Source organism: Anarrhichthys ocellatus, unplaced genomic scaffold (genome assembly GCF_004355925.1).
Source record: "Anarrhichthys ocellatus isolate YVR2014 unplaced genomic scaffold, GSC_Weel_1.0 scaffold139, whole genome shotgun sequence".
Classification (NCBI taxonomy): domain Eukaryota; kingdom Metazoa; phylum Chordata; class Actinopteri; order Perciformes; family Anarhichadidae; genus Anarrhichthys; species Anarrhichthys ocellatus.
Window position 1 is genome coordinate 206206 of NW_022280169.1, and position 19554 is coordinate 225759.

Below are 19554 nucleotides of genomic sequence, written 5' to 3' on the forward strand. Positions count from 1 at the left end.
AGTTTAAATTAAGCATCTGAGCTCCAGTGAGGGTCTGTCAGTCTACACAGGCACCTGGACACTTTCAGCAATGACTGAAATTATGGAACACACGAAGGAGCAAATGTCAGGATCAGGACGGATTGTTTGCTTCTAAACAGCAAAGACATGAGGAGGAATATGGAATATGTTATAAGAGAAGCAGTGAAAAAACAAACGGATGCAATTAGAGAACAATAAAACATATGGAATAGAAAACAAGAAAGTCAAAATATTAGTGAACGACATGACTGTTCAGAGAAGCTGCAGTCTGTGTTCATTGAAGCCTGAAACCTCTTCATTTCCTCAGCCTTAGTTTGTTAATGTGTTGTGTACACACACACACACACACACACACACACACACACAATTTGAATATTTTTTTTAAATGATTTAAAAATGAAATATTGCTATGATAAACATATGTCATTGAAATCCTCTACTTGGATCCACTGAAATATCCCCAACACAACTGTAAAACTCTCAGCGAGGGTCTGTCAGCAGGATTCACTTGAAACTGAAGCTCCGGATGGATCGGTACCGACCGACTGCGACCCATTTTTTTTAATGATGTTTTACTATTTCATTTTCAGGTTAGCCTGTTTAACTTAATATTAGCATGTTGCCTGGCTAATGTGTCTAGCTTGGATTGTGGGCTCACAGGCTGCATCAACGTTGGAGACGTGTGAGTGCTCAGTCCACTTACCTAATGACAGAAGGTGGGATGAGGGAAACCGTTCCTCTGCAGCGCAGCACCGCCGGCTTTGTTACATGAACATGACACCTCTTCACTGCCTGCAGTACGTGGGAGTTAATGCTGTATTGTGTGGGGACCGGGACATTTGTAACAAGTTTTGGTTTTGATGTTGTTGGGAAGGAAAAGGAGTGTGTGAGTTATCAGCATATAAGAAAACTAAATTATTGACATCAATAGAATTATTAATGTCAGTAAGATTATGAACGATTATTAATAATAATGGCGCACCACCCTACGAACAGGGACCAATAACCAAACTAGAAAACTAAGTCTCATAATTAGTATTCATTCACAATATCAATAGTCTGAGTACCATTACTTGTTTGAGTGGTTGGAACACAGGAAGAGCACGATACAAGTACAGTCCACTACAGGGAGAGAATATTTAATCAGTTTAGGTGAAGCCACCCTCTAACATAAGAACTCTTTCTAACAGAAACAATCAGGTCGGACACACACTTCCATGCATCCTTTATTCCATTATAAGCATTAAAACATCCATTTTGCTGCCTTCTTGCAACTACCACAATTATGACAATCAGTTGACGGCATGTTTAAGGCTTACATAATCTGTTTTACACATTACCAAAATCGGATTCTACTGGCTTCATCTGCCTTTCATTTGCATATTGGGATTCCAGTGTTAAAGCAATGAGACTAGACCGCCCTGTGTGAGGGCTAATATGTATAGAGAAGATATTGAAGTATACCAGAACAGAGGATTATCGTACAAACCAGCTTCAGAGTGTAAATCTATCAACATTTAGACTGGAAAACCTCGTAAAAAATGTCAGTATCAAAACAATAATCAGCACTAAAGCAGGATCTTCATTTCCTTTAAAAGAGGAGCTAGATGCAATATGCTAGAGATGACCGAGGGCTCCGTATCCAAAAACGTCGGCCCAACATTAGCTAGGATCAGAACACACTAAATACTTAACTGACAAACCACTTCACAGCAATACACGGATCGATCATCCGATCATCACTAATCGCAGATATCCCTCAGACACAACGCTCCTGAGACGCTCAGCACTCACTTCAAATGGGAGCGGTGAATGTTTTGTGTCACCAATGTGAATGTTTTACTTTGCAAGGGTTAAAAGAACAAATGATTCAAACACAGTTGATACAAGTTGAAATGTTCACAACTATGAGGTGATTTGCATGCGTTGCTTACTTCCCCGTCGTGGTTCTTTCAGATGTCTTTGGACAACAGCGAACAGTCACAGGGCTCAGACGTAGTGTTGAGGATCGGCTCCTACGGCTGACTAAAGGGGAGGACAGCGGTCAGGGTCACTTAGAGTTCCCGACCGGTCTGGCGTTCACAGTGATTGACTGATGTATCGGATGAATAGCAGCGGTTGTCAGTCCCCTGAAGACCACCAAGACCTGCTGTCGTCAACAGGACTGGGTGAAATGTTTACGAACATAAGGCTTTATTTGTAGTGTGAAATGACAGAAACACTGTGGAGTTCAGCGGTCTGTCTGACCACATGATCTCCAGTTTCCTAAGCACAGCCCTAATACCTGCTGCTCTCTCTACTACTGACGGAAGCTTCTGGATCGCATGGCAACGGTACGCACCTGGTACAAAGAGTGAGAATTGTGATGCATAAACAAAATGAACATGCTAATTAGACTGCAATATTACTTTGTCATCGATGGCTTCACCAGGTGCTGAAATGGCGAGGTGTTTATCCTCAGCAACATGTCCCATTACGTCACTGACCTGCTGAGGAGCTCTACAGATCGTTGGTCCTTTGTTTCTATTCAGCATTACAGTTCACATGATGCAGCGATCACAATGGATTCCATCAACACTAGAGGTTTGACTGCAGCCTTTGGTGGTGTTAATCATTGTATTGACACACAAGTGCTGACTGCTCAAATTACCAGTGGCTCTAAAGAATTCAAGGACTTGAATAATGATTTGTATGTGTGCCAATGAGCAAGGCATAGTATAAATTGCTAGATTTCTTGGCATTATTGTCTTCCTGTATGAGAGAGAAGCATGCGTCAGGACTCCAAAGATCGAACTACAAAGGCCAGATGTGCAGCTGTGCACTCTGGTTAACAGCTTCTAAAAACACACCGACTGAAACAAGTTCTACCTGCATTAAAAACATGGAATGCAGATAACAAAACAAAGATAACAATCAACATATTCATGTTCCAAACTGACAAAATCATTACCTGGAAATATCTGCACAATCAAAGTGCAATTGTTTGGTAAACACTGAACAGTAACTTAAAAATACAGAAAAGTAAAAAACTTCAATTGTATTTCGAGGTGCAAAATTGATACTTCTTCACCTGGTATAAAAGAATAGAAAAATCAAGTTTAACACGGCAAAGACTTAGTCAAAAGAAAAGCAAGGATGAGAGGAACGCTCAGACAGACAGAGTGAGTAGAGGAAGGGAAGGAGAGTTCAGGATGAATTCAGAGTGAGCAGAGAGTGCAGACACTGCCTTGGTGCCTCAGTGTGTCCACATGTAGGAGCACCAGCCAGCTTTTGGGACAGTATATGTTGAGCCAAAGCTTCACTCCCGGCCGGTACTGGCCACCGACTCTCGCCTGGACCTCAACAATGTAAAACCCCCTCCTCTTCCAGTCCACTACACATTCCTACCCTGAAATGGCTCCACGGTCAGAGGAGAGCAGTGTGATCAGCTGACTCCAGTCATGCCCTATGCTAAGAGAAGAAGGTGGGAGATGAGTGTGTTGAGATGAACCCAGGCCCGAGTGCTGCCCTGCCCTCAGGAGGTGGGAAGCTCAAAGGAGATGAACTGCTTGAGTCTCTCCAGGTACTGGGCGTACAGTTCAATGTCGTTGTGGCCGGCTCCCTCCACCCACAGTGGCTCGACGGCACGGGGGCAGCGCTCATACATGGCCAGGCCATGGGAGAAGTCGATGACCTCGTCTTCCGTACCGTGGATCACCAGCACTGGGGACGCCACCTTGGACACCTTGTCAATGCTATGCAGCGAAAAGAGACAGAGAGAGATGAGGGTAAGTATGAAGACGGGTATCATGAAGCGGTGACAAATTCCCCATTTTCAAATGTCACGCTCAGGGTGGAAGGGAGTCTAGAAACTAGTCAGACTGCTATATAGCTACGGTGAAGTGGTCCGAACACTTGACTGTACTCCAGCTAAGTGCATAGGATGCTCCAGGCAAACAGAAGGTTCAATGTTAGTTTTATCATCTTTCATTCAAGCTGTTCTCTGATCATTTACTGTGACATGGTGGCCTCTTATGTCACGTTTGGTTTTAGTCTAAACTTTTAAATGTATAGAAAAGCTGAGAAGTGGAAAACTGTCTAACACAACAACATGGATGTGTTAATGTATCCGTCTGGAAACACACATTGAATACATAAATGATCAGCTGGGTCTTGTTAAAGCTACAGTCGCTGCTGAGCAGAGACATCCCGTACTAATCCTCCTTGGTCATAACTAGGCGTGGCAGCTCAGCCTCCATTGCTGTTAACATAGAGGCTAGTTGGAGGATTAACGCAGGGAAATCATTGTGAGCTCATTTCACTTCACAGCTGGGGTGTACAGATGTGTCTGTCCCACATGCACATAATCTCTCCCAATATTTCTATGAATGTGAGCTCCCAGCTATACAGATACTCTTACACAGGAGCAAATGATGCCTGTGACGGACAAACATTTAATTTGCAGATACTATTAGGGTTTGTATTTTCTTTGAGCCATCCTTCACTCTTAATAGGACCCTTTGTACATCCATCACTCGCAGCGTGTTACCTTGAAGAAAACATTTTTTCTTGCCTCCTCAGCGAGCAAAGAATCTGGAAACAGCCCAAAACGGAGTAAATCCTTGATTTGAAGACTAAATGAACCCATTGGTTTAGAAGCTCTCACTGCTCAGTATGACCCAGGTCTCATGTATCCTGTCGTATGCTCACTGTTTCACAAACTACACAACGCACTATTCTGAAACACTTCCGCCACACGGTTTCATGACAACACATGCATGCAACTCATCTCAAGTGTGTTAACTCGTACAATTTTGCCAAAAATGCATGCGTTTGTAGTAGTGAGCATACGAGTGGATAAATGACACTTATGAGATTATACTACACGAGTTGTCACTTTGTAAACAGATGTTTTCTTGTTGTGTTGCCCCATTTAATTCAATTCATGAAGACTTTTGTTTCTCGAGTCACTATTCAACATGGAAACATGAGAAAAACAAAGATTTCTTCAACAATTTAAGGTGACAAGATGAGTAAGATGGTCATTTTAGGGGTGAAGTATTCCTTTCATGGCGTATCAACATGAATGTGTTCCTGGTGTGTCTCGTGAACCTCATAGTGGAGGAATATGGAGCATCGGAATGGAATCGTGAGGTACCTAGAGAGAAACTGTCTGGATTGAGTCCACATGCTGTCCACACTCACTGAGACCACTCACTATAAGTCAATATAAGCCAGGCCACCTCAGCATGTAGTCTGATCAGATCCCAGTGAGAGCAAGATCCGATCTCACAGTGTACAGACCTCTCATGACAGAGTGACATCAAGCATTCATATAGACACATGCAGACTTCTTTATGGAGGGGAAGGTGTGCTCTACGTATGGACCAATCACTTAGTCTTGAAGCATGCCTGTTCCCAGGCTTGGAGCACAGGACGTCCTGCATATTCATCCACAGCCAAAGATAAAGAAATAAAATAACAAATCTAAGTAGAACTTGTGAGAAGTGCCAATTCAAAGATATTTGTGTCAACCTTGAAAAACAACTTGAACAACTGCAGCACTGGTGTGTGACATACTGAAATCTAAAAGTGGGCCAAACCTCAGCATCTCGCTTGATTGGAGAACGGCTGCTTTATGCCGACAGTGCGCTCCTGCTGCTTTCTATAGAGATCCAGCTGGGAAGCTTTGACACCACAGATTCTATCTCCCCACTCAGACACACAATTAGAAACACTGATAAAAGAACTGCAGAATGCAAAACATGCAATGGTAAAAGTGCCACCACCAACACTAGTTGAGGGTAATAACTGAAAAAAGAGCTGTTTCATTTAAGACAGATGACCCCAGCCTTACCCAGGACTAGACCCAATACCCAGCTGGTAGTGTTTTAGTTGAAACTGTATTTGAGGACAGATTTCTCTGTGCATCCATGTCCATTGTTGGTGTGGCAGTAGACTTAAGTTTTGGGGAGCATTTGTTCCTTGGTAGAGCCGCATCATTTGGAGGAAAATATCCAATTGCAGTTTTTCTACCAATACTGCGACTAGAACTTAAACTTGCCATTATCTACAGACCTGTATTTGTGCCGGTCATAGTTGTCAACATGAACCAAGCACAAATTCATCTTGTTCCTACATCAGTGGAATCTGATGGAATGCAGCTGCTTTTGGAAGAGTTCTGTTTCTCAGAGAAAAGAGAACTTATAAACCTGTAAGACCAACTTAGCCAATGGTTTACTTGACATTATTAAATATTACTACAGACACATATCAAATTGAACCTAAATCGAATCAGTCATGTCCGACAATATTTGATAGAAGGCTGACACAGCTCTGCCCTTTAGGTCCATGTGATGGTAACTTACACAGAGGGGGGGTCTCCTTCAAACTAAGCATCCTTGGCCTTTCCGTGTCGGAAAGATGAGCTCTAGTGAGGGAATCGGTGACCGTAGGCTTGTCTGACACCCACAACTTTCAGCTCTTCCACCGTTAATTATGTCAATTATTTAAATGACTGCACTTGTGATTTGGAAATGGTACTCGCCAATATAAACTTATAAATCCTTCAGACCAGGTTTTCTTTTTAATACTCAGCTAAAATCCTACCTTCATTAAACTTGAAGCAGTTTTAGACAGACGTTGATTCAACAGTATGATCATTTTGGACGATGTAGTTTGTGAGTTGTGATTGAATGGTTTCACATTATACACAGAGGTGTTTGTTATTTAGCTGATCAGCAATGATAAAAATGGGGTGGACCAAATGATAGAAACACCTGCTCTCTACATGAGGGGGGGGGGGGGTACTGTTGTTTTGCACTGCATTCACTTGAGCTCTTAGTAGTTCTTGCATATAATGGAAACGCAGTCCTGCTGAAATGTGTGGTGCTGAAGCGAGAACAAAACTTGATGAGGGTTATAAAGAATAATAACTAGTAGTACTGTTATTAGTAGTATTATTGTTCTCTCACAGCCCGGTCAACAGCGGACCGCTAGACCCAACTCAGACCACAGCTGGAGAGGTCATGTCCTATTGTGCTGTCCATTCTTACAACACTGCACACTACACACTACGGAGACAAAGCAGACTCATGAAGTTTCAACATGGTCGTGTCACCAAATCACAAACCCAGTGAGGTGGCATGTTACTACGACACCACCGTCCTAATGAAGTGGCCTACACCGCAGTTACTGGTCCCAACAGGAGCGTGGCTCGTGCGTGCAGAATATATAGAGCTGTACTGTAGCTATAACAAACGTCATCTATTTACATGCAAAGCTTCTAATGAGGTCTGTCTGTCATATCTTAGGACATCATCACCACTGTTTCAAACCGGTACATCAACATTATCCTCACTTCACCCGTCTCCCCGAGCCTCTGCTCCATGTGTATGGAGAGGCTGGTTTTTCTGGAACAAGGTTGATTTTTCTGAGCTTTTGCACCGCAAATGAGGGCATTAACCAATCACGTTGTGCAAAATGGACATATTCAAAATGTATACTGTAGTATACAACAATAGTGAGGCTCCGTAGTCCCAACTTAAAGCACGTGAGAACTTCAGCTTTCTGCCAGAAATCTTCTCAGCTTTAGGCAACACAACTATTGGGTTAGGTTTCGTTACAGATTGTGGTTTGGGTTGAAATGAACCCTTTCTGGCAGAAAGAATCCTCCGGTGTGCAGTTTGAACAAAGACTGCAAACTTTAAATCTTCTTTTAACCTTGTCAAAGGCTTTCCTTTCACAATAAAGGCCCTAGATCAGGGGTCGGCAACCCGCGGCTCTTCAGCCCGTCTGTTGCAGCTCCCTGAGGCTAAATCCACACTAATACGTTTTGTTTTAAAGCGGAGTTTTAAAACTAAAACGATCTCCATCCACACGCCGTTTCTGCATCGTTTGAGATGATCGCCGTCCAGACTAAAGACTAAAGCGCATGAAACCGAATATCACGTGACTATTCACGTACACTGGGCATGCGGGTGGGTGCCAGTGTAAACAGGAAGTAGATTGGTTGCTTAGTTAAAATACGACTACGAGTAATAAAGTAGTCTTTAAGAATGAAAGGTCGTGTTTGATACTCTATAAACTCAAACGCACATTTAGTGGAAAGTTTTAGAAGTTTTATTTTTCACTTAGTTACAGCGCTGTGGGTCTTTATCTCTCTCACACATCAAATTTACTTTAATATTAATACTTGCACATAATGTTTTACTAGATTATCAACACACGTCTCACTCGTTTCCATTCTCACTCGTAGCTCTGCTGGTGGCTGAAGTCTCTGTCCTACTAAAGAGCATTTCATGTTTTGTTCCTTTATAGTTTGTGTGTGGACTTCACAATAGTTGTGCAGAACAAAATAAGCATTAATAAGAAAAGGAAAGTCCTCCATTTTGTGTCCGTCCTCCTCAAAGCCGCCAACCGTGACTTCAGACGTCCGCTCCATAGAGCCGATAACCCCGCTGGACACCTCGCTCACTGATCGCTCCAATAACAGCTGCTTCCTCTGCAGAAATGCAGACTTTACCTGAACAACAGCTGCTAGTAAAGACAACAAGGTCAGCAACGCCTGTAATCAGTTGTCCGTGTTGAATTAACCTGATCGGTAATCAATGTTGTTGTTTGTGATCTTCCGGGAAAGGCTCACGTGATAGGGGCGTGACGAATCAGGGAAGGACACGTCGTGACTGCTAAGAACCAATCAAGTAGCGAACGTGGGCGTCTACGTCATTGTTTCTAAACGTATGCGTTTACGAGCGTCCACATGAAGAGGTGGACGCCTATTACATCGCTGTCAGGAGCCTTTCCCTGCAGGTGGCTAATCATGATCTGCAGACCCCCGCCCTCAGTAAACTACCAATGGATAAATCCAAAGAAAGAAAAGTCACGGAGGAAAATAGAGAGTTTAATTCTGCATGGACGTCTTCATTTGCTTTCACTGCCAACGATGCTGGTTTACCTGTATGTTTGATATGTGCAAACAATGTAATGTTGAAAGACACTTCCAGAACAAGCACACAGCATTTCATGAAAAATATCACGCTGGAGATGATTTCTCAACTGCTGCAGCAAACTCTCCTCTTCATAAGAGTTTGATATTGTTCTAACAGGTAAAATAGCAATACAATGTCAAGAATTGTCTTTATTCTTGTTGTATAATTTCATAAATACAACAAACTATAGTTTTTGTATATATAATATAACTATATATAAAACTCTGTAAGCTGTGATATCAAATAGCTTTTGCGGCTCCAGACAAAATGTATTTGGTGGAAAATAGGGCAAAGTGGCTCTTTGGACAGTAAAGGTTGCCGACCCCTGGTCTAGACAGACACACTGTGTAACTGTATTCTAATAATAAGAGTTGACCTCAGACTGAGTGCCAGACGCTGTTCTGAGTCAACAGGACCCTGGTAGTTGGTCCACTGTCTGCATAAATCTATTCCAACCTTTTGTTGAAAGAGTAACAATCTGCATGTCCAAAATTTGCACCCGGTATGAATAGTTTTGATGCGAAAAATTATCAGGCGAGTATTTTGCATTTTTGGGTTGTTTGTTGGTCACATCCCTGGTGTTAAGGCCTGTGCAAAGAATGAATAGACATTTTTAAAAAAGCTGTGCAGCACAGCATTGATTTAGAATTTGAATGTCAAGGTTATGAATGAAGCTTCGAACTATTCGGTTTTGCACGAAGAGTTCAGTGCTAACACAGTGCTGAATTCTTTGCAGTTGGTTTCCTACAGACGCCACATGGAGCCGTGTGTGCAAGATTCCTCAACCTGTAGGTACAAGACAAACACAAGCATCCAGCGGTCATTACCTGACTTGTCAGTTTGATTACATAAAATGAGCTGACAGATGGCTAGGATGAGTAAGTATGCTAAATAAGGATGGAGTAGTTCCACATTAAATTGCAGTTAAGTTATGCAGCTTTTTGGCGAGCTGTTAGATGCTACACATCAAGAAGATGAATCTCAATATCATGTTTGATCAATTCCTGCCCGAGTTGATGGTTCCGACAGATTCATCATAGTTGCACAGCTTCATTTTCATTGTTGCAAAAAGTGTAAAGTTTGAAGGACATTGGTTTCTGTATCTTGCATGAAGTCGGTCACCAAAGTAATCTTTAATCGGCTCACTGTTGTCTCTTCCTGAACCACATCTCCTGGCAACTTCTAACAGGTTAGGGTTCTTCTGGAGCTCTCCCAAACCTTCAGCAGTGATAGGAGTGACCTAATACTTTCACTCAAAAAAGTAGGGCAAAGAATGTGTCACTGAGAAGCTTTGCCTAGGGGCTGCAACAGCCACATTAGTGATGGCTGATGCAGGCGTTTGGTATGGATCCCATTAGCTACATAAGCAGTAAGGTTGCCAGATTGCCATTGGCAACTATTTCAAGAAATTGGCAACCAATTCTTGGCGTTTGGTTGCCAACAGGGGCTACCACTTTTTAACATAAACCAAAAACAGGGACAGCAAACCATATAGTTGTTGCATTAGTGATATTTAAATATTGCTGTTACTGCCAGAACCAGACAACGCTCCACACATTTATTTTAGACAGATAGGCCATCCTCGTTAAGCGATCATTAACCAACAACATTAACGAAAAGCACAACTAACAAGCTGCTCAGCTGATGCACAAAACAGGTTAAATCCATCATTTAGTGCCAGCTGCAGTGTATGAGCAAAATAGGAAACCAAATCCACAGTTCACCCGTTCGTCAGCAGCCAATACGTAGTGTGCATTGTTGTCAACACGTGCAGCCACTTTCCCAGTAAGTAGTAGTAGTAGTTTAGCTAGAGGGTGAACGCCTGTTCTTAAGCTAGCTAGGTCGGTCGGAATTTGGCGTGAAGCAACCCGAATAATTCTGTTAAAACCCTTCCCAACACACTGTATGAACCATACAGATGTGTGGTAATTGCTGCATTTCTCCTAAAAAACAGGTGACATTGACAAAACGTGCTAAATTAGATTGTTGAACATCCATTGTTTAAATATAATACATTTTAGAGATGGTTTCACTGATGTAACTGATTAAAATGATCAATCCGTGCCAATATTCTACTTTGAAAACACTGAATATGCAGACACGGCACGCTGCCTGCTGAGACGGACCATCTGCAGAGAGAGAGATGGATTTAATTGAACAGCAGGTCCATGGAAACCTCTGTATATTAAAGCCATTACTTTGTGGCGTGTGTGCTGTAAATTCCATAAGTTCAAGTCAACCCCTGAAAAAATAAATCCCACACCTGCAGTTTGAATAAAGTACAGTTATTTAACTTAACAGATCACAAAAGTCTCTTTCTGTTATCACTGTCACACAGATGTAAAGGGTGTATTGGAATATAGGAACAGTTCTGAAACAAGTTTGGATAAAGCAGTGCACTGTGTGTTGGACTAAAGCGCGGTGGTTTAGGAAGAATCCGAATAAACTACAGGATAAACAATTGTTCAAAATATGTCCGATCATTTTGCGGCAAGAAAATAATCTACATTCTCTACACAGGTGCAGTAAAGATGATGTTGATTAGTCAGCTCTTTCAATCAGAGACTGAAAACAAGACTAACCAACAAGCACATCGGGGGAAAGAGACCATTTGATGACGCAGCACCCTGCTGCTTCAGTATCACGACTCCTGTAACCATGGTAACTCTACAAAACAGACGGCGACGGCTGTAGCATCAAAATGTTTAGCAACAGAAAAATCTAAAATGCATGTTGGAAACCAGACTAACTGAATGGAAATCAAATGACTAAACTTTGATTGATAATAAATCAAAAGACCAAAGCTAAATCTAAATCAGGTGCCGAAACTAACATTGCCAGAAAAGGAAGACTGCATAGCGACATTGCAGAGTGGCACTAGTCTGGTTTCAAACAGTGGAAACTGGATTTTAAAACATGGCTGCTAGTTTCCCAGGTAACCGTTGCTATGGTGAGACTCACCTGGGGAAGGCATCAAAGCAGTAAGTCTTCCGAGTGTCGGGGAAGGCCACCCGGAGCCCCGACATGAGTGGTGAGTGGAGGATGACAGCAGCACATTCATAGCGAGCAGCCAGGTCGATGGTGGGCACGGTGCCGATACTCTGACCGTACAGGATGATGTTCTCAGGTGTTACTCCATACCTGCACAACACACACACACACACACACACACACTTTACATAGAAGACAACACCAGACTGTAGAAGCAACTCAAAAGCCAGTGAAATAAAGAGGCAGCGTGGTCTAGGTTCATGTTCAGTCTTTAGTAGAGGTGCACCAGCTGATGCTGGTCATGACTGGTGAACGGCCACATTTTTCGGATGTTTTTGCCGAACACATTTACGATATTAAAAACGACACACAAATGCAGTGACGATGACATATGACAAGCAGTCTGTAAATGCAGGTTCAGCAGTTTGTATACAAATGTTACAACATCCCGATTATGTTTTCAATGAGAATACAAAACAATATGAGAGTTGTGAGTGCATCAGAAATATTTGTGAATATTGTTTTTTATATGTGGATTTTGGATAAATTTTTATATCATACCTGCAAACTCATAATAGGTGAAAAAGGTGACAAGCCCCCGAACCCATACCCTGTCGGGGGGACGAGGGCATGCTCCCCGGGAGAATTGTATTTTAAATATGAGCTTAAAATGTAGCATTCTGGTTTACTCTGAGAAGAAAATTAAGTGATAAGACATTTACTTTCAGCAAAAAACGAATGTATTATTCAGTTATTTATCAGTATTTCAGTTTTAGTTGAACGGTTGGCTTTTTTTTTTGCAATCAATATTATTAACCTTTATTTAGACAAAATCCATTGAGACAGATCTCATTTTCAAAGGTTTTAGTCATACAACACATAAAAGAAAATAAAGGAAATAAAAACACTCCCTTCATGTCTGTTTAGACCTCCACCTTTATCCAGGCCCAGCTCCACTCACAGCTCAGCCCTGCGTCAAGCTGTGCTACACAAACAGCCTCCTCTCCCTGAAGCTCTTTGACCTCATCATCTCATCAGTATCTGGGCCGCCTCATTCTACTTTGAGTTAAAAAAACAACCTGCAACCAGATCCGCTGGTGTTCTGGTTTAACGTCAATCAGTGACCGCGTGAACTGAACCGGAACACGGGGGTGGTCCAACTTTTAGATCCCTGATCACGTTGTTTTGCTACCGATACTAATTATTGATCCTTGATGATCCATATTGGCAGATACAGATCCCTTTGTTGTTTGATAGCAGCTGGTCTACTTGGCTCCAGACTATTTATTTTTTGCCACCATCCCAAAAACCATTTACAAAACCATTACAAATTGTAATTTGTAAATCTTCTTTTACTTTGTTATAGTCATTTAGTGTTTTTTTCCTTCATAAAAATACACTATTCAAAAATGAAATAAAAGATTGGTGGGCACAGTGTGTGTTGAAACTAGTTAAGAGCCCATGCTCTGTTAGGTGACGTGACACAGAGTGGTTCAGTAGAGACATTCAGAAACTAAACTAGGACAATCCCTAGCCTAGATCTGAGCGTGCTTGGAAAAACATTGTAGAGACCGGGGATGCCTGGTGTCAGGTATGCACTGGGTGGGTCATGGCAGAGAACCATCTGATATGAGACCTGGCCAGTAGCATGACTTCTCTTCTTAAGTACAGCAGGGTCAAAGGCAGGGCTGACAGAAAACAGGCCCGTCAGGGCAGGAGGGGAGGACCGGGATGGCATGTTCTACTGCCAGAACTTCCAATCTGGGGAGGAAGCATTAAAAACCCTCTCTTGTCCTGACAGTGCTGGCCGAGCAGACGCGTTCAGCAGCTCTCTGCATCAACACTCACACAGAAGGATTAGACCGTTGCTGAAAAGACAACCATGACAAAGGGTTTGGACAAGAGTTGCTGGGTTGTATGTGTGCTATGAAGTGATGCCATCATAAGAGCTCTTCAGATAACACCTTGGGTGTGACTAATCTTCTGTTGGCCTAGACAAATCCAGCCTCTGATAAGCAGCAACTGAACTGAGCAGCCGTCTTGTCAGAAGATGATGACCGCACACATGGAAACACAAAGCACCCGCTGGCCAGCTGACTCACTAAACACTGGACTTTGATACAGCACACTGTTTGGACTAGACCGAAGTACAAAAACTAAAGGCTGATTATAGCCATAACTGGGCATCATGTGTGTCAATTGTTCTGGTAATGAGAAGGGTAAAGACAGATTAGGCTGCAACAACTAGCCAATTACAATCAAATATAAAAATAGTTTGAAACTAATTTGATCATAGATTAGTTGGATCTATGTTATGCTGTGGCAGCGTCTCTGTGGGGGAAGTAAACCTACCAATGCCAAACTGCACAGAAAGAAACAGCTTTGCAGGAACACAAATGAAGAAACTCGGTAAAAACAAAAGCCCATCTAAGCCCAGTTCAGACAAAATCATTGTTTGTAAAGGTTCGCATAATCAGCTGCGTGGAACTTTTTTTGGGATGAAAAGATGGAAGTTTAAAACAAGTACATTTCAAACACAGGTAACATCAAACATTTCAATAAGATGAAGCTATGAAAGCCAGGAACACCCCCGTCACATGCACAACAGGAGCCGGATACCGGGTAACAGATTACTCCACTTTCTTCTTTTAAGACAAGCTCCCTTAATTTGCCATTGCAACCCAAACACCCACATTTCATTCCAACCCATTGATTTTCTTAAGCTGTGACAGTTTCATCTGTTAGGGGTTCGGGGTACAACAGGAAGTGATTCTTTAAAACCTGATTGGGGAGATGTAATTTCAAACAAGAGCAACAAGTACAATAAACTCATTAAGCAATTATCAAAATGTCAAGCCAACTAATCGTTGTGCAAACAAATCTTTATCTTCAAAGTTTTCTAGCAGCATCAATTGAGCAGAGCCCTAAAGGCTAAGTAAAAGGACTGCCACTATGAAATGAAATTGCTGTTTAAGGGCACAGTCTTAATGATTTCACACAAAATATAATGAGAAAGTTATTGAATCAACATAAAGCTAAGGACAGCCTAATGATGAACACCGATTCTTGCTTGGGAGGTTGCTCTCCAGAGGGTCAGGAACAATGAAGTGTGAATTTAATGCTCGGCAGGAAGAGACTCTTTTGGTTTCCTTTCAGTAGCCTTTAGACCATCTGTCAGATGGGACATTAATCTGAGGCATGTTCACAATAAGAAATCTACGGGTCGACTTTATTGTATATGAAGTAATGATCGGCCTATGATCCACATAATATGATAGCACGGTGAAGCAATAGGACAATAATACCGTAGGCTCTCCATCAAATCTGTATAGAGAAGCTTTCAATAAACGTATTAAAAGTTATACAACCCAGCAGGCAATGTGCCCAGCCCATACCGGTCTGAGATGAGCAGACATGGACAAGAATTATTTGCTAATTATTGGCTTATTTAAATTCCAAAACAATTGCAGATTGACTGTATTTTGAGCATTTGCCTTGGTCTGTTGTGGCTTACATTTTTCAGTTGCAGATTGTATATTTTCATATTCAGATCTTTTCGTCACGGTTAGATTGTATTTTTTGACTTTCAGACTCATGGCCTTGATCTGGACCCCATGAGTGACAGCATAACAAAGAAGACGTTGCCTTCGGGTAACATAGGTTCCGTGAGAATTATGACTCAACACTTTCGATACATTCTGGGCCCGACTCTCTCTGGCATGCTTTGAACTCATGGTGCGAGCGGTACCGGAGCGAAATGGGAGATGGATGTAGCAGCAGATATAGCGACACTTTTAAACTCAACTCAAATAAAACTTGAAAAATCCGCTGTGTGCTCCTTCCAAAATATGTAGTTTTCAGAGCGCTCCAAGCAGCTGCTTAGCCCGTGGCTGCTGATTGTTGGAACAAGGTTTCAGGAGTCAGAGTATAAAGCTTTGACATTTGCATCACTTGGCCTTTCCTAACACTGATTGTGAACAAGCCATAGCCCTTACAGGATAATGGAAGTTCTGAGACCTTGGTCAAAGTTCTGACAGCTCAAATGTCTTGGTGTCCTTCTGCATGGTGCTCTTTTCCACTCTAAAATAGTACAAAACAAAAAAGATACTGTTAATAGTTAAGTGAGTGTAACACAAATGTTGACTGGACAGGCAGACACTGGCATACAACTGGAGGTGTTTATGGTCTCACACTCTAAATAAGAGTCTAGTGTCTTTGAAATAACACTAGAGTGAGCCAGGATGAAAAATGATCTAAATCTGTATCCCTACCACAGTTCATGTGGTCAAAGAGTACAGGTTGAGTTCACAAGTTCCTTAAAAAAGGGTTCCTGGAGAGTTCCTGTGGCCAGAAGTCGATGAAGACGTTCCGTTGTTACGGCCACCTAATAGACAGCAGCTGGGTGGAGAAGTGAGCCGTGTTCTGGTAAAGTAGGCTCATGCATTAAGGAACCACTGTACAAGTCATTTCAACTGAGAGTTTATTAGGTGTTTGCATTTAGACAAGCCTTCACCAATGTCAAGAATAACTTCTCATTTCAGCCAATTTAGACGAGAAATCCTTGAAAGTGCAGCGAATAACGTAAGTTTGAAGATCTAAACTACCTCTGATGGGGAAGATCACGTGACTGCCACAAAAGCTCCAGAACAGACACCCAAAAGTGGGTGGTGGAAAAACATGACCCTCCGATTCTGAACTGAATCACAAATGTCAATATTCATGTGAACGTTGTTTATGACATTGTGTTGACTAAACAAAAGAGAGAAGATAAGATAAGTCATTATTGATCCCAAGACGTTACAGCCGCACAAGGATAGAAATAAGTATGGATTAAAAGAGAAAAATAAATCATTTTAAGTATATCAAATATTCTCAACTGCGAGAGCACATGTGCAGCACCTGGACAGAGTAGAGCGCGCGCGCACACACACACACACACACACACAAGAGTACACTTGTTATTGATGTCCAGAATCAGGCATGCATTTGGGCACCGTTTGGATTGAATTACCTAATAAAAACAGTAAGCTTAGCAGACAAAGGTAAAGTACTTGTGTGTATCTTGTACCTGATCCCTCAGAGGACCAACGGATGCGATGCAGCGTGACAAATTCCTGCACTAACAAAAGCACTCTCACACACACAGCAACTAGGGATTCCCCCCAATACCCGGTTCTAAACAGAACCGATAAGACAGTAGTAAATACCCTGAGTATCGATAAGGTCCGGAGTTCACAGTTCTGCGATCAGTACTTTAGAAGTTATGAAGTGAGATCTCTGTGGAGAAAAGCGGCGTTGCAAACCTCTCTCTGTTCCCGTCGTTGCACGAGGAGCGGAGTCGTGCTTTACTCCGACACACACATCGACTCCGGCTCAGGACAGCCTGAGACTCACATCATGGCAGAGAGAATAAAAAGATCCAGTGTGGCTACAGTTGACTCCAGTAGATGCTGAGAACTCTCGTTGTCACAAACACAATAAAACCCTCAGAAGTGAGGGAGGAAACAGCAGTTTATCACAACATGTGACCAACAAGCAGAAATGCTCCATTTTCTACTGTTTGTGGAGCAGCCGTTAACTTGACCTAAAGCTGTCAAACACACTGCACCTGTAGAGGAGACTCCACTATAAATGTAGAGAGTCAGTACTAGTGTAGCAGCAGCAGACAGCCTGCTCTCAGAGGAGCTTCACCTTTTGTTTCTCCAGAACACACCAACAAGTGATGTTGGTCAGTAAATTACACTTTCATTTGAATATTCTCACACAGAGACAAGACTAACATGCTATACCCCATCAACTGTTTTAAATGTAAAAAGCTGCATACTCACACACTTGACATTGTGATTTTCTGTTTGGTCAAACAGTGACTTTCATCAAGTAAGCTTACTGGTGCCCCCTTTTCTATTCTGAAGTATTGATTGTGAATTGAATCATGAAACGAAACATTTCCACCCAGACAACTCAGTGGATGATGTGGTTTACAGTGTTTACTCAAAGGATGTATTCTGTCTTGAAAGTTGGACTTAAACAGATGCAGACCTCAAATTGTGATGCAGCAATTGTTGGTTCTACTCCTAGTGTTATGGTCCAGTCCGTTTTTTGGTTACTAAAATTGGGTTTTGACAGTACTGCACTACAACAGGAATACATGAAAGGTTTGTTCCATGGATTCTGAATAGTTTATGACTTCAAACTATTTTTTCACATTACCATTCATGTATGTCACAGCTTGCACAGTGGTTGTACATTGAGTTGTTAGGCTCTGCCACAGAATTGGTTAGAATGAAAAACCTTTAGCCTTTACCTTCCTCAATATGATCATGTATTGGACTAGCTGACTACATGAACATCAAACTGATCCCAAATACTCTCATGGCTCATACTCACTTGTTCCTCAGGACCTGCCAGGCCGCCTCGATGTCCGCATACAGGTTCTTTTCAGAAGGCTTGCCAGTGCTGACTCCGTAGCCCGAGTAATCGTAGGAGAATACGTTGCAGTTGATCCTGGAGCCGAGGCCGATGTAAAAACTGCACATCTGCCCCAGGTCCACAGCGTTACCGTGGGAGAACAGCAGCGTGTACCGACTGTTCGGGGCGCAGCGCACAAACATACACCCGACCCGGTTACCCCGGCTGCTTCTGGTGCTGAACACTTCCACTGCATCGAGCTCTCGTTGAGAGTACTGCCAGTCTGCCCGTTCGGTTAAATGTAAGCTAGCTACCCCATTAGCATCTGTGTGCATCGAGTAAGTGGGCTCCGGCGGTAGGAAAGCTAGCTTGGCCGCGATGCGGCTGGGGCAGGGCGGACAACAGAACAGCCAGCACAGCTCACCAAGAGAAAAGCCATTCATCCTGGGGCCTTGTTCGGGCATGTGACAGGCGCGGGGTTACCCCAATGATTCCCGTTTATTGAATCAAAAGAACAGTTTTCTTCAGGTATGAGGTCCTATTCTTTCCACATTAACAGACTTTATCGGACAGCGTTGGATGACCGATGGCTCGGTCTCTCGGCTGGGCAGCTAACGCACTAGCGGGCAGGTAGTTAGCTAGCTAACAACAAAACTTAGACTTCATGAAGATTAGAGAGCAATACAAACGCAACATTCCAATTCATATTATTCTACAGCACAAAATAGTGCAGCGACGATTCACGACAGAACAATTCCGCCCTCGAAACACATTATTTGCTATACGTCAAGATTTGTTGCTAATGTATTGTAAGAATGAGAACGGCCATTTCTCTAGAATGGATACAAGCCGGTCTTCCGGTACAACCGGATATCCTGTTTGGCTTTTATTTTGTTGTTACGTTTTTTTATGTCAATTTATTTTAGTCATTTTTTATTTCAGATTACTTGATTGTATTTTGGACTTTAGTTTCATTGTAGTATTGCATTTATTTTGTTCTTATTTCTTATTCTAGGCAGAGTTGTCAAATGATTGTGTCTGTCTATATAACTGTATGTAAAAAAAAGTTGTAAAGAATTCTCAGTGAGCATTTTTCCATTGAAAAGACGATTATTGACTATGGTCTCGGGTGAAAAGATGTTCTAAATTGGTTCAAAAGTGAAGT

General features: G+C 42.3%; 1 protein-coding gene across 1 annotated transcript; it reads right to left on the minus strand.

Annotated features, from left to right (window-relative positions):
- Positions 1 to 1026: 1026 nt before the first annotated feature.
- On the minus strand, positions 1027 to 19294 carry abhd17c (abhydrolase domain containing 17C, depalmitoylase). The gene is made up of 3 exons (XM_031877527.1): positions 18369 to 19294; positions 11952 to 12131; positions 1027 to 3755 (listed from the first exon to the last, which is right to left on the minus strand). The coding sequence occupies exons 1-3, from the start codon at positions 18851 to 18853 to the stop codon at positions 3536 to 3538; spliced, it is 885 nt and encodes a 294-aa protein (XP_031733387.1). The 5' UTR covers positions 18854 to 19294; the 3' UTR covers positions 1027 to 3535.
- Between the last annotated feature and the right edge of the window lie 260 nt (positions 19295 to 19554).

Excerpts from the sequence above, each read along its gene's own strand:
- abhd17c (XM_031877527.1), bottom strand. The coding sequence starts at position 18,853 with ATGCCCGAACAAGGCCCCAGGATGAATGGCTTTTCTCTTGGTGAGCTG. Across the intron at positions 12,132-18,368 it reads TGGCAGGTCCTGAGGAACAA|GTATGGAGTAACACCTGAGA; the intron begins GTGAGTATGAGC and ends TGTGTTGTGCAG. Across the intron at positions 3,756-11,951 it reads TGCTTTGATGCCTTCCCCAG|CATTGACAAGGTGTCCAAGG; the intron begins GTGAGTCTCACC and ends TTCGCTGCATAG.